General features: G+C 39.6%; 1 protein-coding gene across 1 annotated transcript in view; it reads left to right on the top strand.

The window, feature by feature from the left end:
• Nucleotides 1–22,451, top strand: part of NECTIN3 (nectin cell adhesion molecule 3) — a 112,344-nt gene extending 89,893 nt beyond the window's left edge. The window contains exons 5-6 of the mRNA XM_075333825.1: nucleotides 98–249; nucleotides 20,406–22,451. Of these exons, the coding sequence (XP_075189940.1) occupies nucleotides 98–249; nucleotides 20,406–20,989 (736 nt within the window). The 3' untranslated portion in view covers nucleotides 20,990–22,451. The remainder of the gene's footprint in view (nucleotides 1–97; nucleotides 250–20,405) is intronic.
• The last annotated feature ends 4,193 nt before the right edge of the window (nucleotides 22,452–26,644 follow it).

Genomic DNA, 26,644 nt, shown 5'->3' with positions numbered 1-26,644 from the left:
TCCCCATTCTAAACCATGTAGAATAACCTTACTGCTTACTAAGTGTGTACTTTTTCTGTCTCGCACTTCAACATGTTTGTAACTTCCATTAACACAGGTCAGACGGAAATTGGCCTGACGGTTTATCATCTGTCAATAATACACTACTATTCAACTACCCTCTAACGCACAATGTTTCTGGGACATATATGTGCAAGGTCGCCAATGCTCTTGGTCAGAAAAGTGACCATAAGATCATCACTATTTTAGGTGAGTTGTTCAGTATGGTTATTATATGCATGGTCTTAATCTCATTTCTGTTTGTCACATCTGATTATACTTTTCTTTAGTAAAAGCTGTTTTAAATGCAAAGTAGAGTAGACGCAGATTTTTCACCACGGCAGTTTAATCAGGTGCACTTAAGGTCAATTGAGGCTGCTAGATTATCATGAACAATCGATCTCATGCACAATAATTTTGCCATTCAAACAAAAAAATTTGTTTAAAAGAACTGAGAGTCCTCAATGGTTGATACCTTTTAATGGTTAACTGAAAAGATGGTAATAATAGCAAGCTTTCGAGACTACGCAGGTCTCTTCTTCAGGCTCAATATAACACAAAATCTGAAGAGTCACATATTTATACACAACAGGACATAGAATGGAGCAGTAAATAAGACAAGTTATGTGAAGCAGAACTGTCAGCAAGGCAAGGGGACAATCAGTTGTGGCAGTAATTATTGCAGCAGTTTATAAATAAGGAGTGTGAAAGTTTTATTGTGCTCTGATTGAGGTCTGGTCCGGGCTGTGATGCCCCCAGATGCTCTGAGGAGCACATTTCTTAATTGATGTAAAAAGACATAAATCCATGTGACACATTCATTCCTCCTGAACTTTCCCCTGCAACCAGAAAAAAATGACCTGTCCATTTATATTGACAACGGACAAGATAAAGATTCCCAGGTCACATCAGGACTACAAGTACTGCGCTTGCTAAAAAGACCTGAGTAGTCTCGAAAGCTTGCTATTATTACCATCTTTTCAGTTAGCCATTAATATGTATCAACCACTGAAAACTCTCAGTTCTTTTAAACAATTTTTTTATCTCTACTGGCTAAGGGGTACTTCTCACATAGCGAGATCGCTGCGGAGTCACAGGTTTTGTGACGTACCAGTGACCTCATCAGCGATCTCGCGGTGTGTGACACTAAGCAGCGACCTAGCCCCTGCTGTGGAATCGCTGATCTTTACACACTGTTCTGGTTCATTTTTTGCTCGTTGGTTTCCCACTGTGCAGCACACATCGGCGTGTTTGACGGCGGGAGACCAACGAGCACCGACTCTGTGTAAGCAGCGTACGCTGGTAACCAGGGTAAATATCAGGTAACTAAGCAAAGCGCTTTGCTTACTAACCCAATGTGTGCCCTGGCTACGTGTGCAGGGAGCCAGCGCTAAGCGGTCTACGCTGGTAACCAGGGTAAATATCGGGTAACCAAGCAAAGCGCTTTGCTTAGTTACCCGATATTTACCCTGGTTACCAGCGTACACCGCTTAGTGCTGGCTCCCTGCACACGTAACCAGGGTAAATATCGGGTAACTAAGCAAAGCGCTTTGCTTACTAACCCGATGTGTGCCCTAGCTATGTGAGCAGGGAGCCAGCGCTAAGCGGTGTACGCTGGTAACCAGGGTAAATATCGGGTAACCAAGCAAAGCGCTTTGCTTAGTTACCCAATATTTACCCTGGTTACCAAGCGCAGAGTCGCTGGTGAGATATGCCTGATTGACAGCTCACCAGCGACCATGTAGCGACGCACCAGCAATCCTGACCAGGTCATATCGTGGTCGGAATCGCTGGTACGTCATTTAGTGAGAAGGTACCCTAACACGGTACAAAGTTATATTTAGCCCTTAAAACAGACTGACTATCACCCGACAAAGCAAAACGCTCGTTCGTCTGGTGAAATGACCTTTTGTGCTGCACTAAAGATCCTTGTTCTCGACACTGCATTGTCCTGTGCTTCTGAGAACAATGGCAGCCTATGCAGACACAATACACATCTGAGGAGCAGTCTGCCTTTTGTGATCAGGCTATGTAACAACTTCTGTTGTTTAGTGCAGCTGCTCAGATTGAGGCCTCATTCACACGTCTATGTTTAAACACGTACGTATGGTGCCACAATGTTTTGCATCAGTGTGTCATCTGCATGTCCGTTTTTACCATTAGTGTTTTTCACATATGGATAAATAAATAAATGACAAAGCTTCTCCTATACGTCCATGTGCTGTATGTGATTTTCACATACCTATAGATTTGCATTGGCCTTTGTCATCTGTGCTGCCAAAGAAACAAACTTGTGATTATAACGGGTACATGCTGTATCAGTGAAAAGAATGGTTACATCATGGACGTCTGAATGAGGCCTAATGGTATATGCACATCTTAAGTATTTGGAGCAGAAATTTCTGCACCAAAAATGTCTTTTGGCATGAAGAACACAGCGTAAAATAAGTTATTGCGTTTTTTTTTTTATTTTTTTCCCCATTTGAAAAGGTGAAAAATAGTGCAAAAACACTGGGATAATTCACACACTGCAGGTATGAAACGGCCTCAAATCTGCAAGGAAATAATAAGCAGCACGTGCATGGGACTTCAGAAGTCTCATTCACTTTGCTGGTACAGTAAAATTCCGCATCTTGTGTGTGTGTGTGTGTGTGTGTGTAGTGTGTAGAGATGATAGATTATATATATATATATATATATATATATATATATATATATATATATATATATATATATATATATATATATATATATATAAAATATAAATATATATATATATATATATATATATATATATATATATATATATATATATATATCTATCCAAACAAAAGGAGTCACGTGTGAACAAACCCTTACGTCGTTTCTGCATAATGTGTGTATGTGAGGAGTTCCTCAATGGCAACAATCTGTAGAAAGAAGGATTACATGTTTGAATGTTCACATTACCCTCCTTTGTTTCCATTGCAGAAAGGCTGTGTGCGCACGTTGCGTAATTGCATGCAGTTACGCTGAGATCTGCACTGCAGCGTAACTGCATGTGTCCTGCGTCCCCAGCATAATCTATGAAGATTATGCAGGAGCCGTGCGCACGTGGCGTCTTAGAGCGCAGCGCTTCGGCTGCTGCCCGAACCGCGCGTTCTAAGAAGCGACATGTCACTTCTTCCGTGCACTCTGCATGCAGCTCCTGCTCTTTCTATTGCAGGAGCTGCAGTCAGAGCGCATGGAATCGGCTTTTTTTTTTTTTCACTACGGACTCTTTCTGCAGCGATTTGAAGCGCACGTGTGCTGTTCAAATCGCTGCAGAAATTTCTGCAGGACCAGTACGCAACGTGCGCACATAGCCAAAAGTTCATGGCATGAGCTGTACGTTATAAATTTTGGATAGCCGCACAGGCTAAACATTTTCTACCAAAATTGGCGATTTGTTTTGTGATAGGAATGAGAATGACTGATGATGATGACCGTGTGCATTGTTGAAAAGTTGATCTGCCGTGTTGACTTTTCTTTCTGTCGTTGTCGAATCCTGTTGTTGAAACGTTTTTCATGACAAACAACAGATTTACATCACATAAATGGAAGTCCACATTGGGCCACAGATCATGTCGGGGATCTTTCCTTTGTTAGAGCTTTGCGTTGTCATTTTAACCTGTGACACTGTTGCTCAAGGTGATAACATTCCCAGGCTAACCATGAAGTCATTTAGAAAACCATTTAAAAAAAACAAACCTACGATTGGAAAACAAAGATAGGTGTGACATGCATTGTTTTATATTTTTATACCTGTGCTGTGCTGAAGGGTTTGTGGGTTAGTTGGGCTGCATCTATTTACCAGGATGTAAAGAGGAAGCTGAAGATGTAGTGGCATTGTAACAGGGAACCTGACGGGAGTAAGGCCACAGAAACTAGTATAGCATTTAATTTGCTAATATACAGTGTGAATTATATTTCTGAAGAAATTTATAGAATAAAAGTTTTGCTTTTATAAGGATTTATTGTCGCACACAAGTGCAAACATCTCCCAAAATTTAAATGGTGAATATATACACACATTGTCAAAATTGTTGGTTCCCCTCATTTAATGAAAGAAAAACCCACAATGGTCACAGACATAATTTGAACCTGACAAAAGTAATAGTGAATAAAAAATCTATAAAAATGAACAAATGAAAGTCAGACATTGCTTTTCAACCATGCTTCCACAGAATTAAAAAAATAAATAAATAAAACTCATGAAACAGAAATGATGGTACCTCTGAAAATAATGTGACAAAAGGGACATGTTAAGGTGTGTTCACTAATTAGCATCACAGGTGTCTACAGTCTTGTAATCAGTTAGTGGGCCTGGTGGGTACCACACTCAACATGGACCAGAGGAAGCAAAGGAAAGAGGTGTCTCAGGAGATTAGAAAGAACATTTATATTCAAGCCTGTTAAAGGTAAAGGTTATAAGACCATCTCCAAGCAGCATGATGTTCCTGTGAACACAGTTGAACATATTATTCAAAAATTTAAGATCCATGGAACTGTAGACAACCGCCCTGGGAGTGGCTGCAGGAGGAAAATTGATAACAAGTCAAAGAGACAGATAATAGAAATAGTAACATAAGAGCCCAGAAAAACTTCTAAAGAGATTAAAGGTGAACTTCTAGCTCAAGAAACATCAGTGTCAGATCGCACCATCCGTCATTATTTGAGCCAAAGTAGACTTCATGGGAGATGACAAAAAAGGACACCATTGTTGAAAGAAAAAACATAAAAAAGCCAGACTGTAATTTGCCAAACTACATGTTGACAAGCCACAAAGCGTCTGGGAGAATATCCTATAGACAGATTAGAAAATGAAGCATATCAAGAAAAGAACACTGTACCTACTGTGAAACATGGAGGAGGCTCGGTTATGTTCTGGGGCTGCTTTGCAGCATCTGAAACTGGGTGTCTTGAATCTGTGCAGGGTACAATGAAATCTCAAGACTATCAAAAGATTCTAGAGAGAAAAGTGCTGCCTAGTGTCAGATAGCTTGGTCTCAGTCGCAGGTCATGGGTCTTGCTACAGTATAATGACCCAAAATACATAGCTAAAAACACCCAAGAATGGCGAAGAGGAAAACATTGGACTATTCTGAAGTGGCTTTCTATGAGCCCTGACCTAAGTCCTAATGAGCGTCTTTGGAAAGAGCTGAAACATGCCATCTGGAAAAGGCAACCTTCAAACACTAGACAACTGGAGCAGTTTGCTCTTGAGGAGTGATCCAAAATACCTGTCGAGAAGTGCAGAAGTCTCATTGACAGTTACAGGAATCGTTGATTGCAGTGATTGCCTCAAAAGGTTGTGCAACAAAATATTAGGTTTGGACAGAAATGGTGCCCTTAACTTATTTCATTAGTTTTATTTTTTAAAAGTTGTTTTGAAGCAGAAAAGCAATGTCTGACTTTTATCTGTTCATTTTCAAAGATTTATTTATTATTACTTTTGTCAGATTCAAGTTATTTCTGTGACCATTGTGTGTTTTTCTATCATTAAACAAGGGGTACCAACAATTTTGACTGTGTGTATATGGTTAGATACAGTGGGTACAGAAAGTATTTAGACCCCCTTGAAATTTTTCACTCTTTATTTCATTGCAGCCATTTGGTAAATTCAAAAAAGTTCATTTTTTTTTCTCATTAATGTACACTCTGCAACCCATCTTGACAGAAAAAAAACAGAAATGTAGAAGTATTTGCAAGTTTATTAAACAAGAAAAACTGAAACATGGTAAAAACATCACACGGTCATAAGTATTCAGACCATTTGCTCAGTATTGAGGAGAAGCTCCCTTTGGAGCTATTATAGCCATGAGTCTTCTTGGGAACGATGCAACAAGTTTTTCACACCTGGATTTGGGGATCCTCTGCCATTCTTCAGGTTGGATGATGAACGTTGGTGTACAGCCATTTTCAGGTCTCTCCAGAGATGGTCAATTGGGTTTAGGTCAGGGCTCTGGCTGAGCCAGTCAAGAATGGTCACAGAGTTGTTCTGAGGCCACTCCTTTGTTATTTTAGCTGTGTGATTAGGGTCATTGTCTTATTGGAAGGTGAACCTTCGACCAAGTCTGAGGTCCAGAGCACTCTGGAATAGGTTTTCTTCCAGGATATCTCTGTACTTGGCTGCATTCATCTTTCCTTCAATTGCAACCGGTTGTCCTGTCCTTGCAGCTGAAAAACACCCCCATAGCATGATGCTACCACCACCATGTTTCACTGATGGTTCTTCTCTACCTCTCTCACCAAGGCTCTTCTCCCACGATTGCTCAGTTTGGCAGGACAGCCAGGTCTAGGAAGAGTTCTGGTGGTCTCAACCTTCCTCCATTTAATGATTATGGAGGCCACTGTGCTCTTAGGAACCTTAGTACTGCAGAAATGTTTTTGTAACCTTGGCCAGATCTGTGTCTTGCGGCAATTCTGTCTCTGAGCTCCTTGGGCAGTTCCTTTGACCTCATGATTCTCATTTGATCTGACATGCACTGTGAGCTGGGAGGTCTTATATAGACAGGTCTGTGCCTTTCCAAATCAAGTCCTGTCAGTTTAATTAAACACAGCAGGAGTCCAATGAAGGAGTAGAACTATCTCGAGGAGGCTCACAAGGAAATGGACAGCATGTGACTTAAATATGAGTGTCTGAGAAAAGGGTCTGAATACTTATGACCATGGGATATGTCAGTGTGTCTTGTTTAATAAATTTGCAGAAACTTCTACATTTCTGTTTTTTTTTTCTGGCAAAATGAGGTGCAGAGTGTACAGTAATGAGAAAAAAATGAACTTTTTTGAATTTCCCAGATGGCTGCAATGAAACAAAGAGTGAAAAATTTAAAGGGGTCTGAATACTTTCCGTACCCACTATACAGTCATATGAAAAAGTTTGGCCACCCCTATTAATGTTAACCTTTTTTCTATATAACAATTTGGGTTTTTGCAACAGCTATTTCAGTTTCATATATCTAATAACTGATGGACTGAGTAATATTTCTGGATTGAAATGAGGTTTATTGTACTAACAGAAAATGTGCAATCCGCATTTAAACAAAATTTGACCGGTGCAAAAGTGTGGGCACCCTTATCAATTTCTTGATTTGAACACTCCTAACTACTTTTTACTGACTTACTAAAACACTAAATTGGTTTTGTAACCTCATTGAGCTTTGAACTTCATAGGCAGGTGTATCCAATCATGAGAAAAGGTATTTAAGGTGGCCACTTGCAAGTAGTTCTATTTGAATCTCCTATGAAGAGTGGCATCATGGGCTCCTCAGAACAACTCTCAAATGATCTGAAGGATACAAAAAGTTGTCTCAGAGATTTAAACTGTCAGTTTCCACTGTGAGGAACATAGTAAGGAAATGGAAGAACACAGGTACAGTTCTTGTTAAGCCCAGAAGTGGCAGGCCAAGAAAAATATCAGAAAGGCAGAGAAGAAGAATGGTGCGAATAGTCAAGGACAATCCACAGACCACCTCCAAAGACCTGTAGCATTAGCTGCTGCAGATGGTGTCAATGTGCATTGGTCAACAATACAGCGCACGTTGCATAAGGAGAAGCTGTATGGGAGAGTGATGCGAAAGAAGCAGTTTCTGCAAGCACGCCACAAACAGAGTCGCCTGAGGTATGCAAAAGTACATTTGGACAAGCCAGTTACATTTTGGAAGAAGGTCCTGTGGACTGATGAAACAAAGATTGAGTTGTTTGGTCATACAAAAAGGCGTTATGCATGGAGACAAAAAACACGGCATTCCAAGAAAAGCACTTGCTACCCACAGTAAAATTTGGTGGAGGTTCCATCATGCTTTGGGGCTGTGTGGCCAATGCCGGCACCCGGAATCTTGTTAAAGTTGAGGGTCGCATGGATTCAACTCAGTATCAGCAGATTCTTGACAATAATGTGCAAGAATCAGTGACGAAGTTGAAGTTACGCAGGGGATGGATATTTCAGCAAGACAATGATCCAAAACACCGCTCCAAATCTACTCAGGCATTCATGCAGAGGAACAATTACAATGTTCTGGAATGGCCATCCCAGTCCCCAGACCTGAATATCATTGAACATCTGTGGGATGATTTGAAGCGTGCTGTCCATGCTCGGCGACCATCAAACTTAACTGAACTGGAATTGTTTTGTAAACAGGAATGGTCAAATATACCTTCATCCAGGATCCAGGAACTCATTAAAAGCTACAGGAAGCGACTAGAGGCTGTTATTTTTGCAAAAGGAGGATCTACAAAATATTAATGTCACTTTTATGTTGAGGTGCCTATACTTTTGCACCGGTCAAATTTTGTTTAAATGCGGATTGCACATTTTCTGTTAGTACAATAAACCTCATTTCAATCCAGAAATATTACTGAGTCCATGAGTTATTAGATATCTGAAACTGAAATAGCTGCTGCAAAAACCCAAATTGTTATAAAGAAAAAAGGTTAACATTAATAGGGGTGCCCAAAATTTTTCATTTGACTGTATGTGTATGTATAGTATGTATACAGTCATGGCCAAAAGTGTTGGCAACCTTGAAGTTGTCCCAGAAAGTGAAGTCTTTTTTCCAGAAAATTATTGCTATTACACATCTTTTGTTATTCACATGTTTATTTCCATTGGAAGAACACAAAAAAAACTGAGGGGGGGGGAAAAAGGCAAATTGGACCTAGTTTCACCCAAAACTCTCAAAATGGGCTGTACAAAATTGTTGCAACCTTCAATTTAATATTTGGTTGCACACCCTTTGGAATAAATAACTGTAATCAATCGCTTCCTATAACCATCAACAAGCTACTTACACCTCTAAACTGGAGTTCGTATTTGTAGGGTGCCTTCTCCCAACAGCAATTTTAAGATCTCTCCACAGGTGTTCAGTGGGATTTAGATCTGGACTCATTGCTGCCCCTTAAGAACTCTCCAGCATTTTATCTCCATCCATTTCTGGGTTCTTCTTGAAGTGTGTTTGGGGTCATTGTCTTTCTGGAAGACACATGACCTAGGACGTTAACCCAGCTTTCTGACACTGGGCACTACACTGCAACTTAAAATCCCTTGGTAATCTTCAGATTTAATGATGCCTTGTAGGGTCAAGACATTCAGTGCCAGATGCCGCAAAACAACTGCAAAACATCTTTTAACCTCCACCATATCTTACTCTAGGTACAGTGTTCTTTTCTTTGTAGGCCTCATTCCGTTTTTGGTAAAGAGTAGAATGATGTGCTTAACCAAAAAGCTCTATTTTGGTCTCATCTGTACACAAGACGCTTTCTTGGAAGGATTTTGACTTACTTATATTTTTGCAAACTACAGTCTAGCTTTTTTATGTCTGTGTGTCAGCAGTGGGGTCCTCCTGAGTCTCCTGCTATAGCGTTTCATTTCATTCGAATGCTGTTGGATAGTTCGCACTGACAATGATGCACCCAGAGCTTGCAGGACAGCTTGCATTTCTTTGCAACTTAAGTGGGACTACTTAGCCACCATCCGGACTATCTTGTATTGCACCTTTCTTCAATTTTTCTCTGCTGTCCATGTCCAGGGAGATTAGCTACAGTGCATTGGGTTGTAAAGTTCTTGATTTATGTTGCGCACCGTGGACAAAGGAACATCAAGATCTCTGGAGGTCGATTTGTAACCTTGAGATTGTTAATATTTTTCAACCATTTTGGTTCTCAAATCCTAAGACCGTTTTCTTCTCCTTTTTCTGTTTTTCATGCTTAATGTAGCACAGACACACAATGCAAAGATAGAATCAACTTCTCCCCTTTTTATCTGGTTCAGGTGTGATTTTCATATTGCCCACATCTGCTACTTGTCATGAGTGAGTTTGAACAAGCACCACATGCGTGATACAAAGTTGTTTACCAACAATTTTACCTTTTTTTATGTTTTGGGTTTTTTTTTGTGTTCTTACAATACCCATAAATGAAATAAACGTGTATAACAAAACGAGTAATTGCAATACTTTTCTGGGAGAAATACTTAATATTATGGAACATTTTCAAGGGTGCCACCACTGGCATCTCAGAAAGGAGAAGCAGCTCTAAAGAACAGCATCTCTGCCACAGTGAGTAGTTAAGAATAGCAAATACTATGATGATCGAAAACACTGCTAGGGGTGTAAGCCTCTTGGGAATACTGCTTTAAGGGGATGGTTTCAAAGGCTTGTACATCATCAATATACAGCTTATTTATTTTACTCAATTCCACAACATCATCTATGTGCCCATTGGGGCTCATAATTTAATTCCCTATCAGTATGTCTTTGGAGTGTGGGAGGAAACCGGAGAACCCGGGGGAGACCTATTTACACAAGAAAAGAACATATCCAGGACACAAGTCCTGCACGGCTCCAGTGCTAACCACTGAACCACCGTGCTGCCCAGCTTCATCTCCTTATTCTCTCCTGCAGCACTGTGATTCACAGCCAGCACGTTGTTAAAGTCTGGGAAAATCTTTTATACTGTAGAATTATTGTGCACATATGCAGACTGTACCTTGTGAACATGGTTTTTGAATACATGGTGTTAGAAACTGTTATTACATGATAAAAGTGCTGCAGAAATATGGACTCTTGTCATTCCATAGTGCTATAGAGACTGCAGCTTCTACTGCGCATGAGCAAGATTTCAGGAGCAGCGAGGAAGACAGTGGAAAGAGGTTGTCTATTCAGTCATGCAGACTTTACTCACTACATCCGCTATTATAATATGAAATCGTTCACAACTGCTAGTTTCTAGTTGGTATATGGAACCCAAAATCTCTTTATAGCTTCTTACCAGCGGTAAAAGAGATGTCAGACGTGTTCGGAAATGTCCCTGACAGGAAAAGAGTACAAGATGAAATACCTTCATGAAGCCTCCCATGACCTTTTTTTATTTTATCTAAATCTGTGTATGTAGTGTACTGTCAGAGTGCTACTATACCCACCTATTTCTATCTTCTCTAGCACCAGTGCCGTTCTGGTCCTATTATAAGTCATGTGACAGAAATTCAGACCCTGAGGATGGTATTATGCTCTGTGTGAGCCGGAGTCTTTTACAGTGTAAGTCTATGGAGCCTCATTCTGACGTTCCATAGACTTACATTGTAAAAGTCACTTCTGGGTCATGCCGAGCTCCATGTGACATCACTGAGGTGCGGGAGAAGACGGCAGGGGGTAAGTATAGTAACACACTGACACTACGCTATATACACATATGCTCAGCCTTAGGCAGAAATAAGTTCACGGGAGGCGTCTTCAATACATCTTAATACTTTGAAAAATCTAGTTAAGGGTGTTTAATTTTAAGAATAAATTTAGTGCGCTATGACACATGAATATTACTGAATGTGTCAAAGTCTCCTAAAGTCTACATTATTTAGCACGATATTCATGGCAGCCTTGTAAGGCGATCCCTCATGTCCTTAAATTACTGTGTAACTTAATAGCATTCGGGAGGAAGCACTGGAATATGCAGATCTATTAGTCACTTTCATGCTGGAAGACCGGAAGCACAATTTTACTTATTTTGTTTTAGACTATTTTCATATTTTCATTTATAGTAGCTATTAAGTAACATCTTGTACATGGATGGCAAAATGAGAGCGTTTTTTATCAGTCAGTAAGCTGCAGTAGCTTTGTGGAAGTTACAGTTTTCATTTTATTGGCTCCGATTCATGTTTTACACACCAGTCTCGATGAAGTTAGATGCACAATAAAGTTCCCTTCATCAATAACATTAAAAAGATGTAACAATTTACTTGGTGGTGCAGATGTGCAAAATTCATTGAGGGACGCATTGCCCCAATTCTTCGAGGATTTACTTTGCACATCTTTCACCTGCCCTCCACTACTACAAGAAACCTGTTATAGTATGATACTGCTGTACGTTTGTCATAGCGGTCACCACTTTTCTGTGTGTAAATAATGAGGAATTTGTCAGCCATGCTTGTCTAAGCTCCATCCACTTTTCATAGGGTTGACTGAGCTGGCCAGAAATGGTGTACAAAAAAAGTTAAAAGTCGCAAAGGTTTTGTGCCAGTATGAGTTTTTTTAAACTGAACAGTTTTAGTCAGAATTCTGGTGAAAACTATTTGAATCGGCTCCTATGTCTTTTCCTTATGGTTTGAGGTGGTTAATTTTTGTCTTCACACACAAATTAAAGCAGCCCAATCTGTAGACCCCATGTTAGAGAACAGGAGAAGCAGAGTGCATTGATATATAGTTTGTGACTAAAGCTTCAGTATAACCTGTGTTTTCATCATTTAATCCTCTGCTTTCTCTGGGATTTTCGGTCCAGTGGGTGGGGTTATCAGTGACTGACAGCTGTCATTGTATAAGTGTGTATGCAGAGGTGGCTGTCAGTCACTGATAGCCCCACCCACTGGACTGAAAATCCCAGAAAGAGCAGACGAGGTTATCCTGAATCTTTTCTCACAAAACTATATATCAATCTGTTCAGCTCTCCCTGCTCTATAACATGGTGGATTGGCAGCATTTTTATTGTGACAGGATACCTTTGAGGAAAAATAAATATGGGAGATTCAGTTTGTCCTTATATTATTTTATCTTCTTAGCTATTAGTAACGAAGATGGAGCAAAGAATACAACTTCTTAGTAGAGTTGTATACATATACAGTAAGTTCTTTATGCACATACATCTGTAATACTCAGTAATAATTTTTTCCTTGCAATAGACAAGAGACAGTCGGCATGCGCCGCCCTCTCAGTCGGAAGAATAGAACAGCAGGGGGTAACGCGGGTTTCAGAAAGGTGGCGTCGGAGATAAGTGCTATGCGCAGGCGCCAACTCCGATGCCATCTTTCTGAATAGAAAAATTAGCATAGATCCAGAGAGAGGGAGGAACAGGCGGCGGGAGGGGGGGAGGGGGCAGGAATCCAGATGAATACCCGCCTGGCTATTATCTGCTCTGGTGAAACTGTCAATCAAAAAGCTGACAAATTTTTAAACTTCACGTTCTTGGATTTGAAAGTCTAAACATCCAAGCTGACCACTAATGGTATGTAGATTATCAGCCTGATAGTGCCAGTATAGCACTGGCTTTACATTATATAAGAAAATCCTGATGTTTGGTTCCCTTTAAGGCAAGGTTACTATGCCACACTGCAAACATTTTGATTTGAGGAACACGACAGAGCTCAAGGTATTGACTTGTTCTGACTCAGATTTCAAGCATCTGTGGGATCTTCTAGAAACATTGTTTTTGTTCCTGCACATTCCACGTATTGTATAGGTAAAGATATCTATAGATATTCGATATGTCTATAAATCTAGAACTTGGATATAAAACTTTATAGAAATGCCGTAATACTTTACTAAGGCTGTATATACATATCAATCTTCTTCTTAAGATCACAATTTCAGATCTGTCCAACTATGGTATATTAGAAATGTGGTAAACTAGGGGAGTTCTGCAGTGTCACAAACCCAACAGTTACTGATTGTGGGAACATAGCCTTACACTGTTTAATTTTAATGTCATTACTAATGGTCCTTACTTATCCTAATCTTTTCTACATTATCTTAACTGTTTAACTATACTAATCATGTTTGATAATGATAATGGCTGCAAAATATTAACCAAAAAAGCTGCCTTCTAAGTGGTTTTAATGCACAGAACTAGCCAACAGCATTGCTAAAAAGATACAATACATGAACACACTTTCATGCATAAATAGACTTTTAAATGATTAGCATGGCTGAGAAGTGCAAAAGGGTTTTATGATAGCTTTGTGCACAATATAGAACACCGTACTCTGATGAAGCTGTTTTAAACAATAAAACACGTTGGGGATCGTGTTGCAAATTTTTGTGCATTTCAAAGATTCAGATAAAATAATTATACAGTTTATAGTCTATAATAAATTATCAACTACTTTCAATTAGAATTGAGTTCTACTCTATTTTTTATAATTTGCTTTTGCGCAGAATCATAAAAGGCAATAAAAATGTAAAAAAAAATCTTTTAAACCACCTCTCATCATTGCAGCCTGCCCGTTCCTAGTTGCATCTTCGGATTCCCGTTGGCTGCACTGAAATTCCAAAGCCTCAGTTGCTAGCCCGAGGCTTCAGGGTTTGCTAGGCCCTAGTGTGCTCTATACATACTTCGGGCCACTCTGAGATATGTGACCAGATTGATGGTGGTGAGGAGTTGAGGGGTCGGAGAGATGAGCGCTGAGGTGAGTATAAGGACTTTTATGTTTTATTTATATGTTACATTTATCATGCTCTGGTGTCTGAGTAGAGACCAGATCATTATAAGAGACATTACATTTGGAGAGAATAACTTCTACGCCAATTCAATTTCCAAGGAAAGAAATGCACAAACAGGAGAATTAACATTTTGCATTATCCACTACTCTCTACTTTTAGTCATCATAAGTAGTAATGGCCGAACCTGCAGATATTTAGAATCAGCAACCAGATTTTTTTTTTTTTTAACGAAAAGCCTGTTTCAATACCAGAACTAATCCTGAATATCTGCACTGATGCTTATCCCCATATAAGTCTATGGGGACCCAAATAATGTGCTTTAAAATGGTGGTAGAAAGGGCTAGGGGGATTAGAGCAGGAGTGTTATACTTATGGAGGCCCCCGCGTGGTTATAACAATACTTCTGGGGATGCTCATTAACCCTCATATATAATCACTGCTTTCCCCGACCACCAACAGTCCTGGTGTCTCTGATTTGGTTGCAGTCAGACCGCGCCCCTTCCCTGTTTGAAAGTGTCTGAGTGCTTGGAATCATACATGATGTCTGCGTATCTATAGTGGTGTAAAAATTAATAAAATTGGCGTAGGGTCCCAATATATTATGATACCCAGCACAGATGACGCATATGGGTACAGACTGCAGCCCCCAGCCGTGGGCTTATCTTATCTGTGTATCAAAACAGGAGGGACCCCATGCTGCTTTTTTTTTTTTTAAATAATTTTAAAAAAACATTTCGTGCGATCCGCCCTCAATTTTGATAATTTCAGGCTGGGAAGACCCATGGTTATTTGGTCCCCATCAGCCTAAAAATAGCAGCCTGCAGCTGACCAGAATTGTCGCATGCATTACATGTGACAATCCCGGCACTTTACCTGGCTCATCCCGATTGCCTTGGTGTGGTGGCAATTGGGATAATATAAGGGATTAACCCCTTCACGACCATGGACGGATATATCCGTCATGGAGCGTGTCCCGTTAAGCCCCGCCCCCTGCCGCGGGCAGGCGGCGGTGGTCGGCACACATATCAGCTGTTTTCAACAGCTGACATGTGTGCCTGCTAGCCGTGGGTGGAATCGCTTCCAACCGTGGCCATTAACCCCTTAAATCTTGCTGCCAAAGTCTGGCAGCAAGATCTAAATGCGCGTGGCCATGTTTATTACTTACCGCCGCCCCCACCGGAAGTCACGTGCGTTATCACGTGACTATCGGTGGTTGCCATCGTAGCACAGGGTCATGTGATGACGCCTGCAGCTATGATGTTTCACTTTCGTTTTCCCTCGGCCGAGAGCAGAGGGAAAAACAAAGTGACTGAATCTGCTGTTTATAGCTGTGATCAGCAGATAGATAATAGCGATCGGATTGCTGATCGCTATAGCCCCCTAGGGGGACTAGTAAAATAAAAAAAAAAAAAAATTAAAAAAATAAAAAAAACCTAAAAGTTCAAATCACCCCCCTTTCCCCCATTGAAAATTAAAGGGTTAAAAAATAAATAAATATACACATTTGGTATCGCCGCGTTCAGAAATGCCCGATCTATCAAAATATAAAATCTATTAATCTGATTGGTAAACGGCGTAGTGGCAAAAAAATTCCAAACGCCAAAATTACGTTTTTTGGTCGCCGCAAGTTTTACGCAAAATGCAATAACAGGCGATCAAAACGTAGCATCTGCGCAAAAATGGTACCATTATAAACGTCAGCTCGAGACGCAAAAAATAAGGCATCACTGAGCCATAGATCCCGAAAAATAAGAACGCTACGTGTTTCGGAAAATGGCGCAAAACGTGCGCCACTTTTATTGGACAAACTTGTGAATTTTTTTAACCCCTTAGATACAAGTAAACCTATACATGTTTGGTGTCTACAAACTCGCACCGACTTCAGGCATCATACCCACACATCAGTTTCACCATATAGTGAACACCGTGAATAAAACATCCCAAAAACTAGTGTGCCATCACTTTTTTTGCAATTTTTCCGCATTTGAATTTTTTTTGCTGTTGTCCAGTACACCATATGGTAAAACTTATGGTTTCATTTAAAAGTACAACTTGTCCCGCAAAAAACAAGCCCTCATATGGCAAGATTGACGGAAAAATAAAAAAGTTACGGCTCTCGGAAGAAGGGGAGCAAAAAACAAAAACGCAAAAATGGAAAGTGCCCCGGGGCTGAAGGGGTTAATGGCAGCTCAAAACTGCCATGGTGTCTATGAAAGCCCCTTTTACTAATTTGTGAGTGAAAAGAAACAAATACAAACAGTGAAAAAATCCTTTATTTGAAATAAAATACAAGAAATAACACCCTCTTTCTTCAATTTATTAACCTAAACACCCAGTTCCGACGTAATCCACACGAAGAGCCAAGATGATTCTGGCTCTGCTACATACTGAAGTCACAGTGTGCGACCATAGAACATATCTGCACGGGTCTCCACAGCCTGAGAATAGCAGCCTCCAGCTGTCAGCTTTATCATGGCTGTGTATCAAAATTTGGTGGACTGCATGTTGATGTTTTAAATTATTTAAATAATTTTTAAAAAAAGCAACATGGGGTCCCTCTTATTTTGATACACAGCCAAGATAAGCGCATGACTGGGGACTACAGCCTGTACTATGTACTCCTGGAAATCATAAAGTGGGGGACCCTACTCCAATTTTTTTATTTCTCCACCACGGTAGATACGCAGACAGTGGGTATGATTCCAAGCAATCAGATACGCTTTCACACAGGGTGAGGGCACGGTCTGACTGCAACCAGTCAGAGACACCGGGACTGCCAGTGTTTGGGGGAAGCAGTTAATATGTATGACGGTAATAAGCGACACCGAAGTAGTGTTACAGCTGTGCAGGAGACTCTGGCCCAGTGCCCACGCTGCATATTTTGACTCGGATTTTGACGCAGATTTTCAGAAATCTGCAGCAAAATCTGCATGTCCATTGTGAAGCCAGCAAAGTCTATGAGAATTCAGAAGTGCTGTGCCGACGTTGAGTATTTTTCCCTTGTGTATTTGGTGTAGATTTCTTTTTTTTCTGCACCAAATCTCCACCAAATACTCAAGGGAAAAATAACCAACGTGGGCACAGCACTTCTGAATTCTCATAGACTTTGCTGGATTCACAATGGACATGCAGATTTTGCTGCAGATTTCTGAAAATACACGTCAAAACTACACAGCATGGGCACAGGGCCTCTAAGTTTAACACTTGTGCTTTATTCCCTATTTTCTTTCTTTTTTCCTTTATTTTTTTTAATTACCCTGGTGGCCGTATCTGGATAATTAAAAGGAGTTCCCAGAGAAATCCGTATCCGGGGTTGGTGCACAGATACTAGGTATCCGGCACGGATCCCAAATTTTACAGTCCAGGTTCACCCATCACTAACCATAAGCTATCAGTTTGCTAAATCCAAACCTTCACAAAAAGGAATAGTAATATTAATAGGAATAATAATGCAAGATTTCACTACAACAGACATCTAAGGAGTTTTGTCAGGTCATCTTGTAGTTTTTCTCTTTTTAAATACACATTTTTTATGTTTTTAGGCTATATCAGATGGGGAAAAACATTTCAGTATTAACAGGCATAACTTAAATAAACCCCTGTGATAAGATTACTTAGAAGCATTCTGTTCAAAAGGTGATTATTTCATCACACTTTATTGTATCTTCAGCATGCCTTTATTCTTTTATAGGAAGAGATACAATTTGATTTGTATGATTCACACCATTCCTATCCTGTTATATTGAATTATGTTAGAAATAGATTATGGAAATGATCTGCAAGCTCTAAACATAATTTGCAAAAGGCTGGAGATAGAGGTCAGTGTTTCAGTTCAGCACCAGCAGGAAAGCCTACTAAATATAGCAGCATAGCAAGGAAAGATTCAACACTGGTGACAAAATACAGTGTTAAATGTCCTTAAAATATATACTGTCTTCCAATGCGGTATCTGTCCGTACTTGTGAGTTTATATACTTACATCACAAATTTGCATCATATTTTAGTTTCCCTTAGAAAAAATTGTCTTTTGTGCTTGCTTTCAAAAATTAAAAAAAAATCTCACCGATGTTTGTGAGAGAGTTTTTATGCTTTGGTCTAGTTAAATGTCCTCAGATATAACACTGCATGGCAAAGCTTAAGGGGGTTGTCCACTACTAGCACACCCTCTTCTCAATCAATGCTTCCCCCAAGTAAGATATTAAAAGCTATACTCACCTCTGGTGTCTGTGCCACTGCATTTCCAGGCCTGCATCTCATTGTTATGTCTCGTGATCTCTGCAGCCACTTTACTGTCGCATCTTTCAAATAAATCCGACATCCAGAGGAATTGAGAGAGTAGCCACAGCTCTGACTTCCTCCGGATGACAATTACGTCCAAAGGACGGGACCGTGAAAGAGGCTGCTGATTGGCCGCAGAGATCGCATCACATAACAATGTCGTGCAAGCCCCAAGAGAGCCAGTGCTAACATCATTGGAACGTCACTGAAGGCGAGGATAGATATTATTTCACTTGGGGGAAATTTAGTGATTGAGAAGGGGCGTATGTTTACCCCATTTACTTGAATAGGATGGAGTTGCAATATTGGACACTAAAAGGGAGGCACAGTGGGGTCCAGTTTTTCTAATTTTGTTAAAAGTTGATTTTAAATCTCATCAATCAGCCTGCATAGTTGGTCGAAAGAGGTTTTCTGCATTAAAGGCTCCTCATGTACATTAGACTAATGTCAGCCAAACCTGTCCATATCAACAGGTTTGGTCAACAGTCTAAAGTGTATAAGGGCCTCTCCACTGTTTCTTGACTGGTGATGTCGTGGGACAGAAGGATCCAGCATGTCCAATTTCTGGGTGCCTAACCTTTTGTTCTCTTAGAACTTTTTTGTCTCCCATTCTGTAGTTCAGTCCTAGCCTACATCTGAATCTCAATCCCCCACCCCCTGAAAAATGGGATTCAGACCTATGCACATTTGAGGCCATGGACTATAATGGTCCAGACGGATCATCATGTACTCTGTCATGGACCATTTTCGGGCATATGTGCCTAATGGAGGGGATACCCAGTCACAGTCTATGAAGCCTGAAAATTGTGCACGAGCGAGCACCAGGTGAATCCGTCTGCACAATTATAGTCAATGGCATTTTTTTACCCCGTTAATTCGTACTGTCAGGGCCTATGCGGGGTGTTCAGACATAGGCCTCGACAGTACCAACTAACGGGGGACAAAATGCACTGTGAAAACACCCTAAGAAATAAGCCACTGCCAGAGATGTCTGGCTGTAACTCTATCATAGAGAACATAAGAGTGCTTGTCAGAGTGAGCTCTCCTGTTCAGAAGCGAGTGACCTTTCTGTTGAACGAATGACGGGCCAAACTACATATTAAGTATATGAGAGCTAGGCTAGGCTAGGGCACAGTAAAATTGCAGAATTACCACACAAGAAGTGTTTCATTCTGTGTAGAAAGGTAATGGATGGACTTCTGACAGTAGCCAAATGTCCCATCATTTTTAATTTTTTGCATCAGTCAGAAGGTTGCCCATTTCCTTGCTTTACACAGAAGCAATATGGTTGGCAGTAACCCGGTGATTATACTATGAATTTTTGGGTGTAGTATAAAATGTCAGAAAAGCATGACTCTTATTTTATATGAAAATAGCCTCTTCAGAGAGCAATAGGAGTTGAACTATAGCGCCACCTATTGGAAGTTTTAGAATATCTACTTCTATAGGTGGCATTAAGTTCTATTCCTCTTCCTCATTAAAGTGATAATTTGCATATTCAACTTCTCAGAGAAGTAATGCATGGCTTATAAGCCTCCTTGCACAGGCATTTAACTCTCCACAAGGAGAAACGTTACCCCTTAGATCTTATTTGATAGACTTTTACACTGAGATTCCACATTGTATCACCAATAAAAGTACTCATGAAATATCTGTGCTTAAAACAAATTGAAGGTTTCTGAACTACAAGCTACTGCCAAGTATACGCAGTGGTTTGCATTGATTTCAGATTAAATCTGATGTGTTGCTTCAGACTACTAGGTTTTGTATGACTGCAACACCCATGTTCTTTGTCATTATCAAACTTAGTTACTAGCACATATTGATGTTGTCTTCCCTTTTGTCCACATCTGCTTCCATTAGATCCTCCTCTTACTACTGCACCTCCTACAGCTCCACAGACCCATTCAGTCTACGATGCAGAGTTAACAACGAACTCCAGAAAGTTTCATATTCCAGCTTCAACAATGGCAACTTTACAGGATGGAAATTTTGGCACAATTATTGGCAGCGTAGTTGGTGGTTGTCTCTTTTTGATTCTTTTAATTGTACTCATTGGCATTATATACCACAGAAGAAAACAGACGTTCCGCGGTGATTATTTTACAAAGAGCTACATTCCTCCTTCGGATATGCAGAAAGAGTCCCAGATTGATGTTCTTCAACCGGAAGATCTAGATCCATTTCCTGACAACCCAAAGAAGGAGGTTGATATTAAAAGTAATGATCATATTTATAATGAATATCTCCATGACGATGAAAACTCGGATTGGAACCATATTGTCAGCTATAACCGATATCAAGGGCACTTTGATAGACCAGTCAATAACTATACAGAAAAAAACATGCCGGTAGTTTCACGGTACAATCAGAACTTCGATAACGAAGATGACTTGGTTTCCCATGTGGATGGTTCTGTCATATCCAGAAGGGAGTGGTATGTGTAGAGACTACTGCAAGTGGACTTATGTGCATTCAGCTACATGATTGTCAGATTTACACTTTTATGTTGCTACTTTTTTCCCTATATTACTATATTTCAAAACGATCAAATGATTTCAGTCAAATTATTTCTTGCAGCGACACAAATCTGAGCTATGTAAATAAAAGTAGAGTTTTGAAGAATTGATTTATTAGAATAGCAAAGTCAACAGTATAAGAGCCTAGCAGCCGAAACGCGTTATCGTACACAGCAATGTCATAATTGACCGGAACATTGAAATGTCATGTAGGGTTTGTTTTGATATGTTTGTGCTTTGTGGGCTGTGTAGGTTTGTCTTATATAATAGCTCTAGCAGGTACCTCAATACACCAAAAGAAAATGTATGTAATTCTATGAAAATTCATCTATAGCCATTGCCTTTTTTGCTATGGCCGGAAACTAGTAAGGATAGAAAACAATGCTGCTATCATTGAACTGTACCATAGCCCAGTTACCTTTAGAAGCACTTAGAGTTAAGAATCCGAACATTTATTTGTAAGATGCTTCACCACATTCAAGGACGCAATTTATTTTTGTAAGGTATTTTTTAGCAATTTTGTACTTTTTCTACAGCTCAGATTATGTGCTGTATGTTTAGTATTTCACTCGAGAAAATAGGTTTTAACGCTTATAGCATTGAAATTGAACTACCAGACCGTGTAGATCAGATTTGTCATTTTTATTTAATTTTTTTTTTTCTTCATTTATTTGCATTGATGACTTTTTATTGTTAGAATATTAAAAAGGAAAAAAAATCTTTTCATGTAGCCACATTTGTTTCCCCTTTTATTAATATTCCCCGGATTTTTTTTATTATTATTTCTGCTTCATCAGTTATGTATATCCACTCATCTTGGCTTTTCTTGTACCATCTAATGCTCGACCTGCTGATAATTTAATGAGCACTACTTGGAGGAGTTGAAGAAGCTTTTACCATAGATACTTCCTAGACATATAGTTTACTTGTTTACTAGCAACATGGAACCCTGTATTGGGTAAGAACCCAAAATTGCTGCATTTTTGTAGGTGACCATGAAATTACTAGAGAAATTAGATAAATTTTTGCTTTCCTAAAAAATCCCAATGTACGTATGTATATATGTATATCTAGGTCTTAAAGCTTTTCTTAAGAGTTGTATTTTACTCATGTAAACCCTTCACCCCAAACTGCATCACCCCTGCAATGGTGTCCTTCCTGATATTTCTTAAAAAAATAGCAAAAAGTTTTAATTTCACTTCCATAAATCCTTTTATCCCAGACTATGCCTAATAAGAACCTAAATAATGCTGACCTGCCACATCACTAAGTGCCGTTCAATATTACGCAATGATTTGGCAATGATTTTGGAGCTGGCATGGATGTTTAAAGGGTTATTCCCATCTCCAAGATCCTATCCCAATATGTAGATAGTGTTATATTAGCAAATATCTCCAATTAGAAATGTAGTATAGTTCTCCTGATTCACTATGTCGCTTACCCCATGTTCAGGGTATTGCAGGACCTTAGGTATTCATGGTTACGACCCCATGTATATAGTCATAGTTAGTTGCTTATGGTTGTTACCATGGATACCCAAGGTTCTGCAATGCCCTGAACATGAGGTAAGCAACATAATGGATCAGGAGATTTATACTACATTTCTAATTGGAGATATTTGCTAATATTATTATTATACCTGATACATATTGGGATAGGATATTGGAGATGGCAATACCCCTATAAGGCTTTATTCTCAATGGCTCTTTTGCAAAAGTTTAGTATAGTGGATGCATAAAAGTACCCACCAAAGCAGTCTACTGACATAGCGCACATATTTACACAGATACACTCTCGTTCTAATGAATCATATAGAGTCATGTAAAAATCATATCAGCCTATCCTAGGCTTTCATCAAGAATGATGATCAACCATTGCTGATTAAAGCCTGAGATAGGCTGAACCGTCCTTTATATGACTCTATATGATATAATTAAAAGCCTGAATCATTAGAAGGTGAGTGTCGGGACCTTATTGCAATCCACATTTGAATCTCTCCACCACCTACATTTACTGAGTGCCGACCCACCTTTTGAGTCTGACTGTTCAGTAGTACGTGACTGGTAATTTTGGATTTTAGCATTATGTTATGTGTGAATATAAAAAAAAAAACAAAACACATCACATCTGACTTTTGTAAGAGAGCAATACACCATAAAAAGACAAAAATTGATTTTTGACAACAGGGAAAAAGAATCACTGCCGTCAGTCTCATTTATGGGTGCAGAATTGGACAGGCCAAACAAGTTATCCATGGAGGTTAGGTCCTGTACTTTTCTCCAGTGGATTGAATGAATCCCAGTTTAACACTGCAGATGTTTAACTGTTATCACTAAACAAATTATGGACTATCAAATATGGTACAAAATGTACATGGCTTTATCCAATACTTATCCACAGAGTACGTCATATCTGTCTGATTGCTGAGATTTCCATCAGTGAGAAAAATGGAGATTTCTAGTCTCCATTTTGAAGAGAATTGGAATTGAGCATACATGCTGCTTGTAGTCTCAGAGAGCATGTGTGAAGCGCCCGTGCACAACAGGACCCCAATCTTATATGAGGGAGTTCCTATGGTTGGACCCCAAGTCATCAGTCAATTAAAAACTATCGTATTGATAGGTGTTAAGTGTTGATCTTGGACCAACCCCTTTAAGGTTTAACAAGCGTATCTGGCACATCCCCTCAGTAACCTTTCTCAACCAGTCTGTATTGCCATAGAGTATTATGTTACACCTGCTTTAAAAGCTCAACAGAAGAACATTTTTTGAATCCTAAAGTCTGTTCCTTAAACTGGTATTCCTGTCTCAGACATTTAGACTGGATCCACAGGATATTTCGTAAATCCCTAACGTACTGTATATCTAATAGCTGAAAATCCCACCTCCTGCGGGGAACTGCATCTTGAGAATGGGATCCCTTCTTAGGGTTGTGAATGCAGAGCTGTCTACACACGATGGGAATAACCTTCTAAATTCAAGTGGTTTTCGATGCAGGAACTCAAATTAATTTTCTTTTTTCGTTGAGTTTTGTTGATGCGAGTATTGAGAAGTTTAACAAATTTATAGTGCCGGTCAATTTTTGCTCTTCAGTTTGGAAGCATGGATATCTGAATTTCTTTTACTAACCACTTACTGGTGTACTTACCGGCGAGGGCTGCTGTCCCAACTAACTGTATATAGATAAAGTTCTCATTGAACTCTGGGATTTTTTTGTATCCATATACAGTTAGCTCACTATAGGAGCAGAAACAGTGGGGGATGATGCCTCTGAGCCATGTCGGTGTCTGATAAAATATCAAACCTAAATGAGTGTATCAACACCATGATATGATAAGTCATCTACATCAGATCGGCACCCCAACCGACTACTTTTTCAACTCTCTGGCAGCGGCCTGATGTAAACAGTTGCGGAGCTGAACAGCACAGCACCGTGATTCTTTTTAGTGGCTCCTGCTGGAAAAATCACATCAAACAAGGGCGGACATATCATTGGTACAGCCTAAGGGGCCCATGACCACCTCCAAAGCAGCTGTAATTGTGCATTATGATGAGCTCTTGGGCTTCAAAGGGACTATATATTTTTCTTGCACGTGGCCCTCCTCTGTCCGATAGTGAGATCAGCTGATATTTTTGCAAGATGAAGACGACGTGCATCAAACTAATGGTGCTCTTGCTACTTTGAATAATTTTGCAATTGATTTTGTGCCATTGTCTAAGAAAGTCCAGTGAGTAATTACTTGTTTTATCATATGCTGTGCTGTCTCAAAATTCAACAAATAATCCATGCAGTACACCTGTCAGCAATGCAATCTAATTACTATGTAACCATCAGGGGCCTAACTTTAATGAGTACTGTCTTACCCAGGTCCTGATTTCAGAGAGGGCCTGGAGGATGTACTACCATGTAAGAAAATACCATAGAGTGTATAACCTTCAGTGGCATAACTTAAATGGATACGATCATACCAAGACCCTGGTGCCAGAGAGGGCCCAATAGCAATTCTGTCATGTAAGAAAGGACAAAATTATAAGCAGTATATGGACCCTCCTTCAGATTCTTGCCCAGGAGTTTTAAAAGTAATCTTTCAGCAGATTTTTGCTGCATAATGTAGGGGATGATGCTCTGATTCCAGGGATATGTCACTTACTAGGCTGTGTGTTGTTGGTTCTATAAAATTGGTGTTTTATCAGCAGGAGATTATCAGTAGAGCAGTTGTCTTATGCCCTATAATCCTTCTGCTCTCTGTAGCCCCCTCCCCAACCACTGATTAGCAGCTTTCTGTCAATATACAGTGTACACAGAAAGCTGCCAATCGGTGATATGGGCAGAATTATTCAAGGCTCAGCAATCTGAGAACTGTTCTATCTTCAGCAGAGAAAACTGATTTAATCAAAATGACAGCATGCAGACCAAAATGACATCTGCTGACAAATTCCCTTTACGTTATACCTTTGGTCACCCCAGACCCACACTACATAAAATAATGCTATACACTATGGGGTCATTTTTTTTTCTATAGTCTTAAAGTGAATTCAGCCCTTTTGCCTATAAAAAAACTGTCAGAATTTCCATTCCATAAGTTGCTCTTTAATTGGTTACTTTAAGTAAAAATGCAAGTTTGGGGGTATTTTGTACTTCTCCAGAAATGGCTATTCTGCCTTGTATTTATCCATTTAGATATTGTGTTATATTTGAGGTAGGATAAAGTTTTTGGCATTGCGTTCCAGGTCACAAGCACAGAGAAAAGTGACCTGTAAAGCCCGCCATACACATTAGATGGCTCCGCCACCTGGCGTTGGGTGTACTCCTGCATATTGGTGCAGGCCACTACTTTACAGTTTGCATTATGTTCCAACTCACAATTTTGATGCATGTATAATCGTTGGCTTTTACGGGGTTGTTTGGGTTACAAAATCAAAGCACCCTTCTTCCAAAAAAAAAACAGCTTGCCTATAGCCAGTGCCTAACATTAGAGCTCCACTTCATTGTTGAGTTGCAATACCACCATAGGACCAAACCTGTTCAGGCGCTGTTTTTGGAAGAACGCCACCATGCTTTTCTAGCCATATGCAACATAATTAATGTTTTTTTAAAAAAAATGGTTTTGCGTTTTGTTTTTTTTTTACCATTAATATTTTACTAGAAGAATTATGATCATTTTGATTCCCAAACTGCTGTATTTTGCCACAGACAAACCTACAGTAGTTGAACACAACAGCTCCTAATAGTGACCCTTTATATCCACATTTTTTTAAGGCAAAATTCATGTTTTCAGAAGGTAACTATTTGAAGATACTTATTTTGTACAATTTGGTTCAGAAATAGAAGTATGATAGTGCTGGCGCTATAGAAATTTGTCATGTTGTCTGGTGAAATGCCATTTCCGTTAGGATGTCCTAATAAAATCTGAGGGGATAAATGAGAAAGTAAAGAAAGACAATATAGAAATGATTTCCCTTTTGCTTAACCTTGTTGAACAGCTCCTAATGTTAGTCTGAACTTTACCTGTTAAAGTAAATCTTTCACCAGGTGTTTGCTATCCCATCTGAGAGCAGCATAATATAGAGATGGAGACGCTGA

Source organism: Anomaloglossus baeobatrachus, chromosome 2 (genome assembly GCF_048569485.1).
Source record: "Anomaloglossus baeobatrachus isolate aAnoBae1 chromosome 2, aAnoBae1.hap1, whole genome shotgun sequence".
NCBI classification, from domain to species: domain Eukaryota; kingdom Metazoa; phylum Chordata; class Amphibia; order Anura; family Aromobatidae; genus Anomaloglossus; species Anomaloglossus baeobatrachus.
The sequence above is the reverse complement of the archived record's forward strand: the minus strand, read 5'-3'. Positions and strand labels throughout refer to the sequence as shown.